The sequence below is a fragment of the Podarcis vaucheri genome (assembly GCF_965113315.1).
Source record: "Podarcis vaucheri genome assembly, chromosome: 14".
NCBI lineage: Eukaryota > Metazoa > Chordata > Lepidosauria > Squamata > Lacertidae > Podarcis > Podarcis vaucheri.
Genome location: NC_138752.1, coordinates 44,783,761 through 44,802,205, shown reverse-complemented (window position 1 = coordinate 44,802,205; position 18,445 = coordinate 44,783,761). Strand labels below are relative to the sequence as shown.

General features: G+C 44.8%; 2 protein-coding genes across 3 annotated transcripts in view; one reads left to right on the top strand and one right to left on the bottom strand.

The window, feature by feature from the left end:
• The window catches only part of CYTH3 (cytohesin 3), a 74,815-nt gene extending 68,521 nt beyond the window's left edge, over window positions 1-6,294 (top strand). Inside the window, exon 13 of the mRNA XM_082199848.1 lies at window positions 568-6,294. Coding sequence (XP_082055974.1) covers window positions 568-640 — 73 coding nt within the window. The 3' untranslated portion in view covers window positions 641-6,294. The remainder of the gene's footprint in view (window positions 1-567) is intronic.
• The window catches only part of USP42 (ubiquitin specific peptidase 42), a 43,683-nt gene continuing 26,773 nt past the window's right edge, over window positions 1,536-18,445 (bottom strand). Inside the window, exons 12-17 of one of the 2 annotated variants that reach the window (XM_082199620.1) lie at window positions 17,659-17,809; window positions 16,296-17,042; window positions 15,036-15,127; window positions 12,446-13,735; window positions 9,933-10,252; window positions 1,536-8,574 (exon numbers count right to left, since the gene is read on the bottom strand). In XM_082199620.1, the coding sequence (XP_082055746.1) occupies window positions 8,522-8,574; window positions 9,933-10,252; window positions 12,446-13,735; window positions 15,036-15,127; window positions 16,296-17,042; window positions 17,659-17,809 (2,653 nt within the window). In that variant the 3' untranslated portion in view covers window positions 1,536-8,521. Of the gene's footprint in view, window positions 8,575-9,932; window positions 10,253-12,445; window positions 13,739-15,035; window positions 15,128-16,295; window positions 17,043-17,658; window positions 17,810-18,445 lie in introns of both variants that reach the window. The other variant, XM_082199619.1, reaches the window with a different exon arrangement.

The following is an 18,445-nucleotide window of genomic DNA, read 5'->3' as shown; positions in this document are numbered from 1 at the left end:
CCAGAGCAAAACTGGGTCATGCTGCTGTGCAAGTCACATGACCTGAGCGAAAGCATGATGCCCCCAAAAGGCATGTTTTAGTTTTTCTCAGCCTCTTTTCTCTTTTGCAAGGAACTGTAATATTCTCAAAATGGGATTCTTCAGCTTAGAGATGTCTTTTTATATTAAGCAGAATAAAAACAAAATAAAATATGATTTAGCTTGGCCTCTGAAACAGCAATGGCTTGTGTTTGGCTGGAAAGCCAGAATAAGAGACCATTTCCTTACATAGTTTTGTGGATGATGGTTTGGGCTCACTTTGATTTGGTGAGAGGCCTGATTTGATAGACCCTAGTTACAGCTGTTTCTGGAGGCTGCTGCACCATAAATATGGTGAGCAGATAGAACGTGAAAGCAGACAAGTAAGTAGCTTTAATCTAAACCACGGTTTGTCTGGATACATGATTTGAGTTCTAAACTATGGTTAGCACAAACCATGATGTCTAAAACAAATCTCTTTGGAAATTTGTCAGTGTGGCTAGCAAATGTGCATATGTAAAAACTAACTCACATCTCCTGTTCTCTTAGGGCAAGTATCAGCAAGGATCCCTTTTATGATATGCTGGCAACGAGAAAAAGAAGAATTGCTAATAAAAAATAGCACTAACAGGGGACTGTTGTGGATATGCCTTAGCCAAATTGCTAGTACATTATAAAGCCAAGGTAAAGTTCCAAGAAAACAAGACTTGTATTGGAAATGTAGTCACTTTCCTGCAGCATCTACCTTCTCTTTGCCCATTTATAATATTCCATGAGATGCTGGAAGAAGTTTCAAGCACATGGATCTATGTGAACTGAAAATTTGGAAACCTTATGTGCCGTTTTGTGTGTGGCAATGTGTGTCATTGAACCAGGAGGTGATGGTATGTAATCTGTCCCTCTCCTGTTTTGGGGAGCCCGTGTTCTGGATTGTGACCCGCTGCTGAATCTAGCATTCACAGCTAGCAGATTACTCTTCTTTCTGGGTATGCAGAAGTATTTTTCTCTTCCTTGTTCAAGCCTTCCCTTCCCTTCACAATGCAAAGGAGTTTGAGCCCTGATTCAGCTCACATCCGGTCTCTGGTGCTTTCATTTAGAATCCCCATCCTCCAGCTTATGGATAGATAGGAAGGTTGCACTGAAAAAGAAACAACCGCCACAAGCCTGGCAGCTATATGATTAAGAGGCCTCCCTCTCATAAACAGATGGTCGTGCACTGAAAACATGAAGTTCTCGAAGATGAAAAGGTTACAAACATGCGTTTTGGCAGTATCCGTGTAGCTTATCTTTGGTTTTTGGATGCTTTCGAGATGTGTGGCATTGCCTCTCCAAGTGTTAGCCTGAAAAGCCTTTCCCAGGTCTCCTTTCCGTCTGGTAACATTCAGCATCATCTTATATTTGTGTAAGGATGTACTAATAATGGTTTGCAGGGCTCCAGAGTTATTCAAAAACACCAGCTTTAATTGTTCTTTATTTATTGCCACACAGGAAAATCGAGCAAGATTTAAAAAAAAAAAAAACGGGAGCAAGCCAAAAAAGAGAGAGTATATGTGTGTATGTGTAAAATATTAGTTATCCACTGTTAGTAGAGTGCGCAGAATTGCCTGAATCCTTGCTGGGCTTTGCATCTTTCTTAATGAAGATGTGTGCATATAGCTGATCATTCGAGTTTTCATAAGCCATAGTTTATGAAGCTGGCTCCAAGCCCTCCCCACTTTTCACATTCTCCTGTTGTGTGCCAGCTTCCTGTGAAGATTCTGGTTTCTGTTAAACCAGAGTCCCCTGTTGCATCTGAACATGCAAACTCAGGCTTAACGTTGGTTAACCAACCAGGACAATAAGCCAGGATCAACACGTCTGGTGGGTGTGCAGGAGAACAGGGGATGGTGGGTCCTGCTAGCCTGGGGCATGTTCAAGATTTGTGCTAAAGCACAGGTAAATGTGACATGCCAAAATGACCACTCTGTGTGGTTTGAGGATAAGAAGACTCAGATTTGATTCCATTGTACTTCCAAGTACAACCAATAAATAACAGGAATAGGAAATTTGTCTGCAGTGATACCTTGGAGCTTTGAAATCACCTGTCAGTCAGGGATTGCATTTTTGTTTTAGTAAGCATAAAGCAAAAGCCTTAAGATACTGTTTGTATATTGTATGATACTGTTGGTTTATTGTATGTATGTAATTAATATCTGCAATATTCATAGGAGGAAAGCATTGGCCTGTGCAAGCAGCCACTGCTGTCCTCTCAGGTGGCAGCATCTCTTATGGTTAGAGCTGTAGATATTATGGGAGGTATAAAAACTTGATGGGGAAGGTGTTACAGGATCAGCACTGCAGCCTCATAGGAGAATCTGAATATAAATAGCACAGTGGCTCTAGAAGATAATGGAGGCAGCCTTGTATAGGGTCAGTTAAGACATTTTTATTTAGATGTTTCCGTTTGCTGAACTCTGAAATTAGATGTGGCTTTGCAGAATCATGACCAGCGGCCATGTTAGCTGGGACTGCTGGGAGGTTGGAGTTCAATACCACCTGGAGGTGGCATTTCACCCTAAGATTGTAGGCAATTATTATTTTTAAAATATTTTACAGAACTCTGATCCATAGTCTGGTCTGGCTTTACGCTTCCCTGGTTTCAAATTGTCACATGTAATCCCTCAGTGAATGTGTTGAAATTACTGACATTTCTAACCCATCTAATTAGCAACCCTGTTTGCAAATACTGTGTAAATGGAGTAATTGCAGTGTTCCATGAGCTTCTTGTCCAAGTGGAAAATAACACACTTCTTAAGGGTAAAGAATGTTTGCATGGCTGCAGATGTAATTGAATGAGTAGGGATTGAAATTGGGCCAAACCTTTTTGCTTGCCCATGAGGCCAGTGAAAGAAATTACCTAATTTGCAGGTACAGCTTTCCATATAGGTGTAATTTTCCAGTATTTTTCAAATACTGGAATCACTTTCAAAATGAAGTTTTATTTTTATCTATTAATTCCCTCAAATTTGTTAGTAGAATGCCTGGGGGCAGGGCAAATTATGAAAATGTCTAATTTTAATATAGTTATAGTCATTGGTACCCTACCTTGCCAAAAAACATTTGCTGAATGGCGATTTAACCAACAATGGGAAAAAATTCTTTTCTGCCTGCATTTTGGACAGATTACTGGAAGGCTTTTGTATCTTTGGGAAATTCTTTGGGGAGATTGCGCAATTTTTTTTTATCCTTTACCGAGAGATTGTAAATACTAATTTTGTTCCAAATCTCCTTAGGCAGATTTGTTCCAAAGACCTTTTCCCATTCCTGAACATATCCGAGTCTTTACTTCTGCTGTTATCCAGCATACTTTGGATAAGTCTTTTGAGTTCTTCCAAGGCTAATCTTTCAGATTGTGTAACCTGCCTCAATTCTGTTCCTCAAACTTCTTGAGTTTCTTTACCAGATATTTAAAGGATGCCTTATTTCAAAGGTTTTCAACCTTTTGAGTCCACGGCTCCCTTGACCAACTACATTTTTTGTGCGACATCCGTGGGGCTCAGGAGGCCAGTTATGTCACCCCTCACCTGCAGAGCTGGCGGCCTCTCACCCTTTTTCGAACACCCTCCCTTGTGGAGTGTTCCCTCAGCCTCCTCTCCTGTCTCCTCTACTTGGGAGTCCTCTGGGCAGCCGCTGCTACCATTGCTGGTCTCTGAGCTCCCCTCATCCCGGGCCCAAAGAGAGGTGCCTCTCAGAGGCACTGTTCACCTGGGGAGCTTATAGCCAGGGATGCGCAACAAATAGCTGTGCAAGCCTTTGGGAGGCAGAGACGTGAGAGGGCACCAGAGGAGGGAGGGAAGGAAAGGACAGGCCAGTGTTGCCCATGGCACCCCTGACCATCATTCAAGGTACCCCAGAATGCCCCGGCACACTAAAGAGAGAGAACTAATTCATAGGTCTAAGTATGCAGATACCAAAAGATATCTGAGGGTAGAGATTATTTATCCCAAGCATCCTGCTGTTTTTGCAATACTGTAATGGTGCAGCTACTTCCATCATGTGATTTCTTATCCAGAGTAGTTTAATGGCCTCCTAGCAAGTTTTGTTCTAGCAAACTAAGAAAATTTTGATTGCTCTGTACCATCTGTAAAAAACAACCTAGTAATATTCACAAAGATCTGCTTCTGAAGATCCCTTTTCTTCTTCTTCTTTGTTAAACATAGGTCTAAGTTAATTCTAGGGTTTTTCCTTCCCAGATAATGAATATCTTTCAGTTGTTTGCCATCTCTTTATAATCCTGAAAAAATATTTGTAGGAGGGCCAGTGTGGTTTGCCATTCTATGGCTTGGGTGAACCTTCTTTTGCTTCTCTTGTCTTTTCTCTTTATCACCTTCTCGAGGGAATTCTTTGTTCTTAGCAGACTGGATGTAGGGTTCCTCTGACCAGACCTATCAGGTGCTCCTTCCTTTTCTGAGGAAATACTCTTGCCTCCAGATCCTAGTTTTTACTGGGCAGATCTAGTGCAGACTGATGCTAGAAGGGCCTGATCAATTTGCCCAGTATTTCATTTAGGTCCAATTTCCCTAGATCACCCCAGAAGTTCTGCAAACATCACTGTAACATTTTCGACCTTTTAAAAATCATGCGCTCCGATCCCTGTTGGCTTTCCACAGCCCTGCTTTTTCTAGCACGTGCATTTAGGGGATTGAATTTAAATGGGTTGGCAATGCCGGTGATTCTTCCCTGGTTTATTTTTGTCTGATTAAGAGTCCTCTGTCAGCAAAGAACGTGTAAACCGAGTAACCATGATGCTCTATAAGCATCCTGCTAAAGTGCAGCGCAGCATCCTTTCTCCAGCTACAGAATGGCTGCAGATGTGTGTACGGAACAGTATTAGTAGGGATTGAATTTGAGCCAAAACCTCCAGAGGCCAGTAAAGAAACAAGCTAATTTGCAGGAGTGGCTTGTGAAAGCTTTTGGCTTTTGTTGAGGTACTACCTTTTTGAAAATACAAAATAAACCTCTTCTTCAACCAAACTCTTGGTCTTAGAGAATTGTAGCTTTTGAAAGCAGCGAGAATCGCAGAGGCTGAAAGCAGTGGAGGCAAATGGCATTGGGTACTTCTGTGGGTGTTATTCAGGAAGTTGTCTCCACTTCTGTCCTGTTCACATTCCCTGACCTTGTTCCATGAAGTAATAAGATTTTCCCCACCATTCTCTTATTGTGTTATGTCATGGTTATGCACTCTTCTCCTTAATCATGAGCTGTAGCATCCCCCCCCCCTTATTGTTTGTAGTTAAGGAGCTTAACCATGAGGCAGGTTCAGAAGACATGCTCAGCCACAGGGACCAGCGTGGCACAAGGCGAAGGCAGGCTTCCTTCCCCTCAGGAGTCAGCATGTTTGCCTGGTCCCCCCTAAGCCATAGTCATGCAAACCAGACCCACGAGAACAGAGTGTTAAGCTTAATGCTGTTCCCTTTTGCCCAGTGCTACTTTTCAAGCCTTGAGGACTCTGGTTTTTGAAGGGGTAAGTTTTAAAAAGCACTTTAAGTTCAGCTGGCCTGACAGGTGCTGAACCTAACCTGAGGGAGGTTGGCGGTGGGTGGGTGGGTGGGATGGAAGAGAGAATTTTGCTTTGCTCTGTCACTTAAGGTTTTGGATGTGTTGAAGTGTGCAGTACTTTATAAAGTGAGCAGCATTTACAGTGCTTCGTATTAAAAATGCCTATTTTTTAAAAAATGTAGTACATATCTTTCTAGATATGCTTGCTGGAAGAAAGGTCTCTTGGATCCAGTGCAGATGTAATACTCTCTTACTGACCATTGCTTGCAAAATCAAGATGCATCCGCAGAAGCAATAAGCACTCTCTCTCCTCTGCCCACAATTTCCTCTGTGAGAGTGGAAATCTTAGCATTCCATTAACACTGATGCTGCTCTGGTTGAGGGGGAGAAAGTGTGCTGGCTGTTGGCATGCAAGGAACCAGTGTTACATCTGCACAGGCCATTAGAGACCACATGCTGCAAACTAACCTGTAGCCACCTTTTCTTTCTATATTTTCTTGAAGAATGTTTCTTATTGACAGTTAAATGTATATACTGTACATCTGTGTATTATTGATTTTGAAGGTTTGTTACTCTCGTATGCCAATGAATTTGCATGGACTATTCTGTATCTATAAACTGTTATACAAATATCTATGGTAATCTTGTATGACTGTTTTAAATCCACTGCAAGTATTTAGTTAACAAAATACATTGCAGAGGGAACTTCATGCTCAAAAATAAAAGTTTGAGTTCCAAGTGCTGCTTTTCTATAACATACACACACTCCAAGCACCTGGACCCAGAGGCATTTTGTTGTCAAGTGTGTCCCTTGTGGTCCCTTGATAAATACAGGTTGTCACTTGCGTAGACACACTGTTGGCAATCTTACATCCGAGCACGCAGACATAGGCATGACACTGGTAATTGTACTTAAAATCAGACGTACACCCTGTCAGACAATATACCCCAACCCTCTTTTTCAGCAGTGATGTCTCATCTGAGGGTTGAAACACATCAACAATCTTTTTTACTCCCAACTCCTTTGGCATATCTTGACGGCATCCACGTTTTCAGCTCTGCACTTAAAGGGTTATTTTAAAACAGGGGTGGGAAACCTGTAGTCCAACAACTGGAGGGGCCAAAACTCTCATTAGCCCCAGACAGCCAGTGGGCAAGGATGGTGAAGAGGTAGTTCAAGAACATACGCTTCGAAAACTTGATCCTGTAGCAGCCAGGATGCTAGCTCTCTGCAACTGCAGCAATGGGGCATCAACCAGAGTGCGATTTCGTGAATAAAATATACAGCTCCTGTATCACTTAACCAGAGGACACACACACACTATACAGTAAGTGAGTAGTTATTACATTAAACGAGTCACCCTTAGCTGGGGATATACAAATACCACCATGAGCAGACAGCCTGAGCAGAGAGCATCAAGAATATAAACTTCGTTAGAAGTCATTGGTGTAGAACAAAATGAAAACATAACACTACAACACTAGATGGAAACCAGTGTACATTGAGCAACATTGTTTTGACTTGTTGTATTTATATACTATATAAATTTTACATGCCATATATTTACAAGTGGGGCAAGTGCTTTATCTTTAAAAAAACAAAAGATCAAACTTTAGACATCTCTGAACAACACAGCTTGTATAAACCAGACAGATTATTCAGATGAACTGTATTTAATACAGTTTTCCCCACTCCGTCTCCTGATGCAGGACCAGTGAATTAAGTGTATCACAGTTTGATAGCAATTCATCATAAAAAAATTAAATCACAGTATGAATGTGTCTGTAACTAGAAACTTTTGAAGGGACAAGGACCAGACAACTGAGACCCCGTCAAGACAAGCAACGCTATAGTAAAACACAAAAACATAGTGGATGTATGAGGATGGCTCCTGCTGGCCGTTGTCGGAACGATGCAGGGGGACCCGCTGCCGCCACTGCCGTCATCTGTGGGCGCCTGAAAGAGCCATGGAACAGATGCCCGGGACAGGCAGCTGCAAGAGTGGAATCAAGGAGAGGCGGAGAGGCAAAGAGACAGGAGACAAGGGGAATAGAAGCTAAACATGGGGCGGGGGGAGAGTAGGGGAAGGAGAGAGAGAGAAAGTGCACAGAACAGGAAAGAGGAAGCCCCACAGAGTGAACAAGAGCCAACGGCAGAAGCCTTCAGTGGAGGAAAACTGAAACGCAGCAAGAGAGAGTGTAGTGGGAGAGACAGAAGGAGAGGGGGGCAGACATCTGCCGGAGACATCCCTGCACCAGCCTTCACAAGTTCATGGGTGAGACGACAAGCCTGGCCATTCAAACACCCTGAAAATGGCCAGCTGGCAGGTGGTTGGCGACATTGCAGGGCCCAGAGAGACAGCCCTATCCATGGGAGTGGCCGCAGCAGGCAAGGGGTCTTCAGACATGTTCCAAGATACATTCAAAAACTGGTAAAGAGTCCGAACGGCACGTTTCACATAGTCCAAGACTGGAATCCGACGGGGTGGGAGGGAATGGATCGAGTTTCTAGTAGCAGACATCACAGAAAAAACAGATGAAGCTCTTGCAAAAATTCTAGTTGTATGTGAAATTTTTAAATAAGTCTTTAAATTAAATAAGAGACTATCAGTTGCAGCTTGATAATTCTGTGGTTTCCTCGCCCCTTTGCACCAGGTGTGTAGAATTGGAGCAACATCACATGAATAACACAATCAACCTGAGTCTGTAACTAAGCAGCATTTGAGATGTTCTATTCCAGGGCATTAATTACTGTGACATTTACAGGGTATATTTTATGATGTTCAGCAGTTGTAGAAAGTTTCCATCCATTTTTTTTGTTTCTTTTTCTTTTTTTGGATTGCAGGTAATTTAAAAAAAAGTCTCAAGGTAAAAACTAAAAAAAAAGGGTTTCTTTCAATGGTAAAATTCTGTACAGTATTTCTGAAGCACCAATTATGAATTAAAGAGTTAATCGCTTTTCGGTTTATAAATATACTGCGAGCTGTGGAGGGATGGCTTCCAGCAGACACTCTGGATCTGAAAGAAGAGAAGAGAACCAGGTTATTATTGGATGCCTAGATCTGAGATGAGCTTTTATCTAGTTCCTTAATGGCACAGCACAATTGTGCGGCTGTGTCACACAAGCTGTAACAACTGCATCACTGACAATTACAGCACTGAATAATCCTCAAATTGTTTCCTGCTTTCCTTGAGCCTTCAGCAGCAGAGAATGAAATGGGATCACTCTCCATCAATCACTCTCCATCAGTCTGGCTAAGAGACCAGCTGCCGTTTGGCTCCACCCCTCCCTGAAATGTCTCCGTTCAAGCTGGTCATAGGAACAATTATATTAGTACCAGAGTTTGCTGGTTTTCCCATTCCTTCCCTCTTTTTATGACATAATCATTGGCCTGCAAGCTTGGGGACAGGAACTGTTTCGTTTTCTAACTCTTTGTACAGCACCTAGGAAACTTTGCAGGTTTTATAAGCGATCCCTAATAAACCATGCTAACCAAACTCAGTGGTTCAGCATCTGCTTTGGATGCAGAAGGTTCCAGGGTCAGTTCCTGGCTGGCAAAAGACTCAAGTCTGAAGCCAGGGACAGGCGCTGCCAGACAGTGTGGACAATACTGAATCTGACTCAGTATAAAGCAACTTTCTATGTTCCTATGATATTTTGAAGCCCCTGAGGAAGCTTAGGATTACATCAAGCTATTAGCAGCATAATGAAACATGCACTGTTGACTGAATCTCGGGTTAAACAGCACCTTGATGCAATCATTTGTCAGGAACGCAGCCATTTTCCATTTGGATACAGAAGGTGGGGAGCTGTTGACATGTTGGGACAGTCCTATGGTTGGCCTGGGAGCTCTGAGGCAGCACAGACAAAGCAGCCTTAGCATGATTCTGGGTTCCCAAACTGCTGTCATGAATTGTCCAGGTTTATGAAAGCGAAAGGGAGGACCACTAAGTCTTATGGATGGGAATGCCTGCTAGAGGTTATCTCACAGACAGTGTGATATAATGGCTATAAGGCTGGACTAGGGAGGGCCATTTCCAAGTGGAAAGCTCTGCCTGACCTACCTTCACACAGATCCTCATAAGGATAAAATGGAAGGGGAACAGTGCATGCCGTGTCTTGAGCTCCTTTGAGAGGATATGAGATAGAAATGTAATAAAACAAAGTAAGAGGACTCCAGAGGTTGCCCGGGAGTGGGAGGGAGAGCTGCTTTGCAGCAACTTCTGCCAGCGTGGGGATCCCCCAGGGATTCTGGGTGGCTACTCTCATCAGCTCCAGCCACCCCACTGGGGGTGCTTGTCCAAAACCACTGGAAGCTCCCCATTAAGGCGAAGGCTGCTCTACAGACACCACTTGGAAATCCCCCTCCACTTACCTACGTTACGCTCTGTAGGTGGGCAGCAGCTCTCTCTGTTGCTACCTTCTAAGCTCTTGGTTTTCTGGCAAACAGTCTCTCCATCCTGGGGGCCCTTGCCCTGTTTCCTATATGCCTCTGAAGAAGAAGACTCAGTCATTTCCCATGCTTTGAGATTCTTGGTTTCCAAGCCGGTTGGCTTGGGAAGACGAGAAGCTGACGTTTCGGCACGCTCTTCTTTCTTTGTGCGTTTCTTCTTCTTCTTCTTTTTCTTCTTATGTTTATGCTTGTGAGTCTCGGCCTCGGAGCTGGATACAGACGGGTCCGAATCCTGGTGGTACCTGAAGGAAGCGGAAGCAAGTTAACAGGAAAATCCGCAATGCAAGCTCCTGGAAGGCAACAGGTTCTTCAGCCAAGAGGAAATTGTCCTGAGTGGGTCACTCCTCCCACTTATCCCGGCGTGTGTGTGTGTGCGCGTTCAAATGAGCGCAGACGTTATTCCTACCCAGTTCATAATGACAGAGTGATTTCAGAGTTTCTGCTGGTTTTGACTGGGTTTGGAGCCTCCCTACATTTCATTAGGTAATGTGGAAAGGGAGCCAACCTTAAGAATGCAAGATAACCAGTGGTCCACCAAGTAGTCTAATCCTCCTTTAAAGACATCCAAGTTAGTGGATGGGCAAGGAAACTTAGGGGAGGGCCATGACTCAGTGGTAGGGCACTGCTTTGAATGCAGAAGGTCCCAGCTTCCATCCCTGACACCTCAAGGCTGGGCACAGAGAGACCCTTGTCTGAAACTCTGAGGAGCTATTGTCACCCAGTTGTGATGATACTGAGCTAGATGAACCAATGGTCTGACTGGGGATAAGGCAGCTTCCTTTGCTGCTGTTCACCTAGAGGAGAGGGCATTCCCTCCATGAGAGGCTCATGGTCACAGCTCACACACAGCTCAGTCTGCTATGAGTAACATGACCTGCTTGTTGTTTGCTGCCTTGGGATCAAAGACACGCTATATTATCTTTATTGCTTTTGTTCTCCCACCCTGAGGAAGAAGAGTATGATTATTCCCATTTTCCAGTTGGGGGACTGGGGTTGAGAAATAACTGTCAAGCCCAAGGTCACCAAAGTTATTCCACTGGGGGTTTCTTGTTGTTATTATGTTATGCGCTTTGTGTTCTTATGTTGTAAACCACCCTGTGATCTTCAGATGAAGAGTTGTTTATTAAGTAAATAAGTAATGGCTTACGTGAAACTTCCTACTCGATCCTCAGTGTAATTCACTAGCACCACAAAGTTCTGGTCACTTTCCTAATTAATAAGGCAATAAATCAGGGCGGCCCAGCTTTTCATACCAAGTGGGTTGCAAGAGTACTTCAACATGGAACCCGTGGGTCACACACTGCCTTCTCATGCGGGGCAGGGAGCATACTGCACTAAATCAACCCTCTTCCCACACCGCAATTTAAGGTCTGCTAAAGGATTCCATTTCAAGAAGCAGGACCTTTCCTGCTGTGGCCCTAGAGCTTAGTGTGCCCCCCCCACCCACCCAATGAGAAGAACAAAAGGTCCCCTTCTTGCTTTTGTGCCACAACCAGCTTAAGCTTTTCCTCTTCAAACCTGCCTTGGGCAGCTGATCTGCTAATACATTTTGGACCTGAGATTAGCTTCGTTTATTTTATTAGTGGATTTTAAACAGAAAGTGTTTATGAATGAAACATAGGGCGCTTCCATACACCAACGAAGTTGTACCGCTGGCTCCATCTAGCTCAGTATTCTATACACTGACCAGAACTGCTTCTTTGGGATTACAGGCAGAGAGTGAGAGAGAGAAAGCTATTTCCCATAACTGGCACTTCCTGACCCATTTCAACTGGAGTTGTTGGGGATTGAACGTGCAAAGGAAGCTATGGCCCCTTCCAAGTGAAAAACAGTAGAATTAAAAATAATTAAAAAATAAAAGCCGGTGCACTGCAGAAACCACCACATTGCACAGGTACCAGCTAGTTCGAGAAGCGGCAAGTCAGTTCCCATTCCAGGGTCATAAGCAACTGTCAGGGGAAGACCATAAAGCTTCACAAAAGTTGGGTGTGTACCCAACGCTTAAGAGTAAGACTCTATCTCCCTTAGGCCTCCCCCCTGACAATAGGCACGGGGAAGCAGCCATTCCATTAGACTGCCTCCGTGGGACAGACAGGGAAGCTCAGCACCTCCTACCATTGGAATGTGCCAGCCGGTCATTGTAAGAACTGCTTAAGAATTGGTGCCTGAGTTTGATTCCACCCCCTCTCTTGTGTGCTTTCCAGATTGCAAACCTGTGGGGAGGGACTGTCTTGCTAGGTAAGCCACACTAGGAGCCTTCTTAGCTGAAGAGGATTACAAATGCTCTAAAATAAAGGAGTAGACCCGCAGAAATTAGCAGACATGGCTAACGGCGGGTCATTAATTTCAGCTGGTGAACTCCAAGTAGAACTTATTTGGGAATAGCCCTGGGCTTCTGCCTTTGGCTCCCCCTCCCCCACCAACTTTGCACTAACCTGGAATCTCTCTCTCTGTGTTTGCTTTTCAACTTCTTCTTCTTCTTCGACTTCTTGTGCTTCCGCCCTCTTTGTTCCTCAAGAGACTCACTCTGCGAGAGCTTCCTATGCCTCTTTTCCGGGGGGGTCTTGCTCCCCTCGGGGCTCTGGCACCTCCTCTTCCTTTCCTGGTCGTGAGTCCACCTGCTTTTATAATGATCGTACTTATACGGGCTACTGTAAACATGACTTGATTTGCTATAGTCTCTCTCGCAGTGAGTGAATTTCCTATCTTGATTGTACCTGGGGCCGTGGGAAGAATAGTAGTAGCTGTAAGGCCTGCAGCTCTCCCATCTCCTCGGGCCATCTTGGTAATACCGCTCCTTGCTCCACGACTGCTCCCCTTTCCCGTAGCAATGCCTGCTCCGTTCAGGGTCCGTTTTGCCTCTGCTGCGAGATCTGTAAGAGGGATATTTCCCCATGCCCCTCTCAGGATCAGGGCTGCCTGGGAATCTGTAATAGTTTGCATTGTAGTATTCTCGCCGGTAGTGCTCCTGTTTGGCTCTCTCCCTGCTGTAGGAGCACCACTTCTTGGGGTAGTGCCCTTCTGGCTGGCCCCGGGGGGCCACTGCTGCCTCCTCCTCCTCGCTTTCAGAGCGCTTCCTTTTGGAACGGTAGTGCTCTTTGTCTATTTTTTTTGAGGTGGATATTTTTTCCTTAAGGGGCGAATGGGATTTCAACTCTTGCCTTTCTGTATTTCCTATGAACTGTTTGCTGCTGCTCTCTCCCAATCTGCCGTCGTCCTTCGAACACTGGCTTCCTCCAACGGGGTCCAGCCTTGTAACGGAAGGTTCATCAGGAGGCGGGACATCCTCGTAGCGTTCCGCACTGTCTTGTGTTTCTTGGCATTTTTCTGCCACGTTTACAGTGGCAAGCTTTGGAGAACTACATTCACCGTCGGACCTTGTAAGGAGGGGGCTACGCACCCCCTTTTCTGCTGCTCCCCTGACAGGCTCAGGGCTCTTTTCCCAAGCTGCTTTCCCTTCTTTTGGTCCCTTCATCTTTTCAGGATGGTCCTCCACATCACCTTCCCTAGGGAAGTCTTCCTCTGCTCCCAACGAACTGGATTTAGGGTCGTGCTGCCCATCACTCTCAAGAGGCGTGCTCTCTGTTTCGGCAACAGTCCTTTCACAGGGGTCTTCCGTCGTAGAGGTGATTTCAGGGTCTGAAGGGGCCAAATGAGTCTGGATGTTGTTGGGAAGAGTACTGGCTCCTTCTTCAGAAGGGCTGTCTGTTTTTTCTGTTCCACTACTGCTGCACATGAGAAAGAGAGAGATGCCACTGACCAGAAAAACAAATATACAGCAAACATTACATACACCTTCACACTTTTTTCAGCTTCTGGAAAACACTTCTCTCAAAGCAGAATAAAAGTCACAATATAAAGTACATGTACCAAGATGGTTTTAGAAACTCCGTTATTGCGTGGACACAGTAACTTCATTCACGTGTCACAGTAAACCACAGGTAATGTCTAACTGAGATCCCTACCTTAGTGTTATGTCTAAACCAGGGATCAAGCTTTATTTTGCCTCAACAAACCACAATACGTAGCAAATATTCCCCCCCTCCCTTGGCTTACTGATCATCATTTATTGGGAGTGGAACAAACACAATCCCTGCTTTGGACATTATGTTAACCCAGGGGGTTGGGTTGTTTTCTTACAGCACAAATGGAAGCCTCAAAACAAACCAGAAAGGGGCAATCATGGTAAACTATTAACTATGGTTCAGGTCTAATTTTCTGATGATATTATGAACTTACATGCTTTGCTTCTATGTTTTCATTTTCCTTTATTATTCATGTTTGCACTACATATTGTTACAATGCTGTTTTGGAAAAACCAATCAACTCTGCATTTAACTCCCCACCCCCCCCAATAAGTTTACTGTGATGCGCTAATTGACTGGGCCAATCTTACACTGAAGCAGAATTTTCAGAAATCTGCCTTGGAGCACCACTGTTGATAGAACATTAAATCCCACAAGTTATAAATGATCCAAAGTCTTGTGTTCTTTTAAGGGAATGAAAGATGATAGCTTGCCACAATCAAGAAAAAATTTGTTCTACCATAGCTCTTACAATTCTATTTAGCCACGGAATACACTCTGTCTTTAAACGAAGTCTTTGGGTCACTAATTTACATCAGGAATATGGACTTCCAGATGTTGCTGGACTGCAGTGCCCATTATCGGCTGCGCCTGATAAGAGTTGGAGTCCATCAACATCTGGAAAGACAAAGGTCCCCATCCCTGTTTTAAATGCTCAATGTTGCCCAAGCTTTAGAAATCTCAAGAGAGATCATGTTTAGACCGTTTTCAGGACAATTATATAGAACTACTTTCTGGAGTATATTAGCATAAGGTGCACAACACCAGATGTTGTTGAAGAGAAGGCACAGCCCAAAGATTAAGCTCTGATTTCCACAAACCCTGCACTTATTTCCAAACAAATGGCTGCAGATCCTACAGAACTAGGCATCAGCAATATACTGTGTGAAAACACACGCGTCTGAAGGAAAGCGTATTGGAAAAAGCACATGTGTTTTACCTTATTTCCCCCGATGAGGTTTTCAGTTGATTGTATCTGAAAGAGTCTAAGATCCTGTCTTCAGGGACTGGGGGCAAAGCTGTAGGCACACCCTATTATTGAAAACAAATAAGGTTAACATGCAGTATCAACCAATAGGGACAACAATTACTTTAAGTGCTTGTGAGAAACAAATTGCCGTCCTTCCTCACACGGGTAAGAGGCGTATTAGCTAAGACTGGCTCCCACCAAGTACTATGCTCAACAGACACCAACTAGAAAAAGCAAAAGGAGTTTAAGTAGCTGCCTTATACAGAGTTAGATTCCTGGTCTGCTGAGCTTGGTATTGCTAAGGGGTTGCTAATGTGGTGCCTCCAAACTTCACTGAAGCTGTTTTGGCACGCCTTGAATAAGAAGCAAAGGTCTTCATCCAAGTCGAGCAGTACGAGTAAATGACACCAGCTTTTGCCATCCCTCCAGATGTTTTGATTTACATCTAGATGAATTACACAACCCAACCAACTCTGCCTATATTGGCTTACATCAATAACTTCACTTGTGGGATGGTTTGGAGTACAACTCAGTCATCCCTGACCTCTGGCCACGCTAGCCGTGTCTGATGGGAGTTGTACCAGGTTGTGGAAAGCTGCCATAATGCAATGGCAGGTGTGTGGGGTATCCCCACAGCCATGCTGATAAGCCACAAGTCCGATGCAGACGGAATGGTGGTTTGGAATCTGGGAGGTGGCCCCAGAAATGCTCACTCCCCAGCAAGGATGGATAACCTCTGCACTTCCTAGATTAGCCGTGGTTGTCTACACCAGCGCCAACCATGGTTAAGGTTGCACCAGGACTCCCATCCCAGCTGGAATATGAAGTGGATTTACAAACCCTGGTTAAGCGGGAAACTGATTAGCGCTAGCCGCCACTGTTAGCATCATGGGATGCCGAAGCACAGGTAAGATCTACAAAGGGAGAGGGGAGAAAGAATTCATGCCACAGTGCAGAAGGAAAAGGAGCATGGGTCTTGCTATCAACAGCTTCAAGTTTATTTGTATCCAGCCTTCCTTCCATAGAACACAAAGCTGTGTGCACAGGATTCCCAGGCAATCTCTCATCCAGGCCCCAACTATACTCAGACCCTCCTAGCTCCAACAACACTGTTGCATCATGGGACTTCAAGACCAAACCCTAGACCACAGACTTTGCAGGCCATGGTTTGAAGGGAGCTGGCATCACACCTGCACTGAGCCGCAGAAGCTGGAGCGGAAAAATACTCACTTTCCCAGGCAACCCATTTGCTTTGGAGAAGGGGTTTTCGGCTGATTTAGCAGGCTTTGCTTGGCTAGTGGAATCGTTGCATATCTGTCCGTTTTGTTTAGGGGTATCATTTATACTAATGGAAACAAGAACGGCAATGTTTTTCTGCGCTTCGTGCTGCGGAGCCTCCTTCTCGGCGTTGTGACACGACAAACAAGAGCCCTCCAATGCGCTGGCTGCATTTTCAGCTAGAATGCCGTTGAGAGGCGCAGCGTGGCCGTTCTCTTTCACCAGTCCTTTGGACTCCTCGTCGGAGTCTTCAGAAGATTCTGCCCCGTAAGGGACCAACGTGCTGGGGTTCAGCTTGGACTTGCCATTCACTACCAACTTGGAGCAAGGTTCGCTCGGAGGCATTTGCTTGGGGACTTGGTTAGGAGCCGAGACGGCAGGTGCGCTTGAGGTAGATTGCACAGCAGCAGGGCTGGAAATGGTCGAGGACGGGGCAGGCTTGCTGGGGTTGTCCAAGGTACAGCTGGCGTGACAGACACTTTGGCGAGCGGACAGCTTGTTGTGAATACTGATGGTTATTTTTTGCTTCTTGGAAGGGTCGGGAGTGGCGGCGGTGGTAGGCCTGTTCATCGTCCAGTTTGGGATAGACATGGCCGGAGGAGCCGAAGATGGCCTGGTGAGGGTGACGTTACTAGCGATTGCCACAGAACCGCTGGGAGTTTCTTTCAGGGATGCCGTTCCATTCAAATGATTCGAATTCTATGAATGAAAAAGAAATCCTCTGAGAAAGCGAAGCCTATGTAGACACTAGCTTACAGCAGAAAGGCAAAATTTATATTTGTTGCTCCACCCACTTTCATATCTGGCTCCACCTACTGGTATGTGGCCCTTGGAAGGCTGCCCAGAAAGGAGTGCAGCCCTCAGACTGAAATAGATCCCCTACCCCCGCATTAGAGCAACAAATGTACATAATTTGTTGTATCGAAAACCCAGATTCCCACTAGAGTCGTACCTCGGAAGTCGAACAGAATCCGTTCTGGAAGTTTGTTCGACTTTCAAAGTGCGGCTTCTGAGTTGCTGCAGGATGTTCGGCTTCCAAAAGAACGTTCGAAAACCAGAACACTCACTTCCGGTTCTCGATCGTTCAGGAGCCGGAACTTTGACTCCCAAGGCCTTTGGGAGCCGAGGTACGACTGTACTTGTTTGAGAGCAAAATTTCTGTAAATGTTGCAACATTTACTTTCCAGGTGTTTCACCTGCATTGCAACAAGAGGCACAGAGCAGTTACAATAACTTTTAGAGCTACAAGATTTCAGTAAACCCTTGCTGCCTAACTTGCTACCTTTATGCCGTTGGCTTCAGAAGAGAGAAGTACCTTAATCATGTGAGGGGGTAGTTGTGGTCCAATAAACCCTGGCGCAGTCTGCTTATTGACCACCCGCTGATTGATAACAGGTCGAGGAGAAGACTGCCCAGGAGTGTGAACGGAATGAATGTGTTCGCCGCCATTTTTCATGTCATGGGACCTAACAAATAAAAGACATATTGATCCACATTTGTTGACTAAATTTCTTTCTTTCTTTCTTTCTTTCTTTCTTTCTTTCTTTCTCTCTCTCTCTCTCTCTCTCTCTCTCTCTCTCTCTCTCTCTCTCTCTTTGCACAAACCTATTTCTACCATGAAATTCTCCCTAGGGCTCCTTTGACTTATTTGTCTATCATGCTTTCAGTCCTAGTCGACGTTCTAACCACTACACCACACTGCTATGGCTAGCAGCAGCTGCCAAAACACCATAGCAGACTTGCTACACAAGTTGCCCAAAGAACAGAAAAGGAAAGGCAGATAACATGCTTTTGACGTATTTGCAAGACTGCTTTCACTCCTTGCAAGGCAACACCCCATAATGACTGTGGAGGGATGTCAACCAATTTAGGTTACCCAAGTGGCTAAACAGCAAGTGCTGGTGGGTTTGTGTCTCTGCTTGAACCAGCTCCCCCAAAATCCGTGTGCCAGATGCCGAAGAGTCAATGAGTGCAGAAGGGTATTTGTATCCAGTGACTAGAATTGTCTGGCTAACAGGCTTCAAGTTAAGCCAAGAGTGGGTAAACTTCAACTTTGTGGAAATCTTCCTTTTTTAACTAGAAACCCAATGTCTACCAACTGG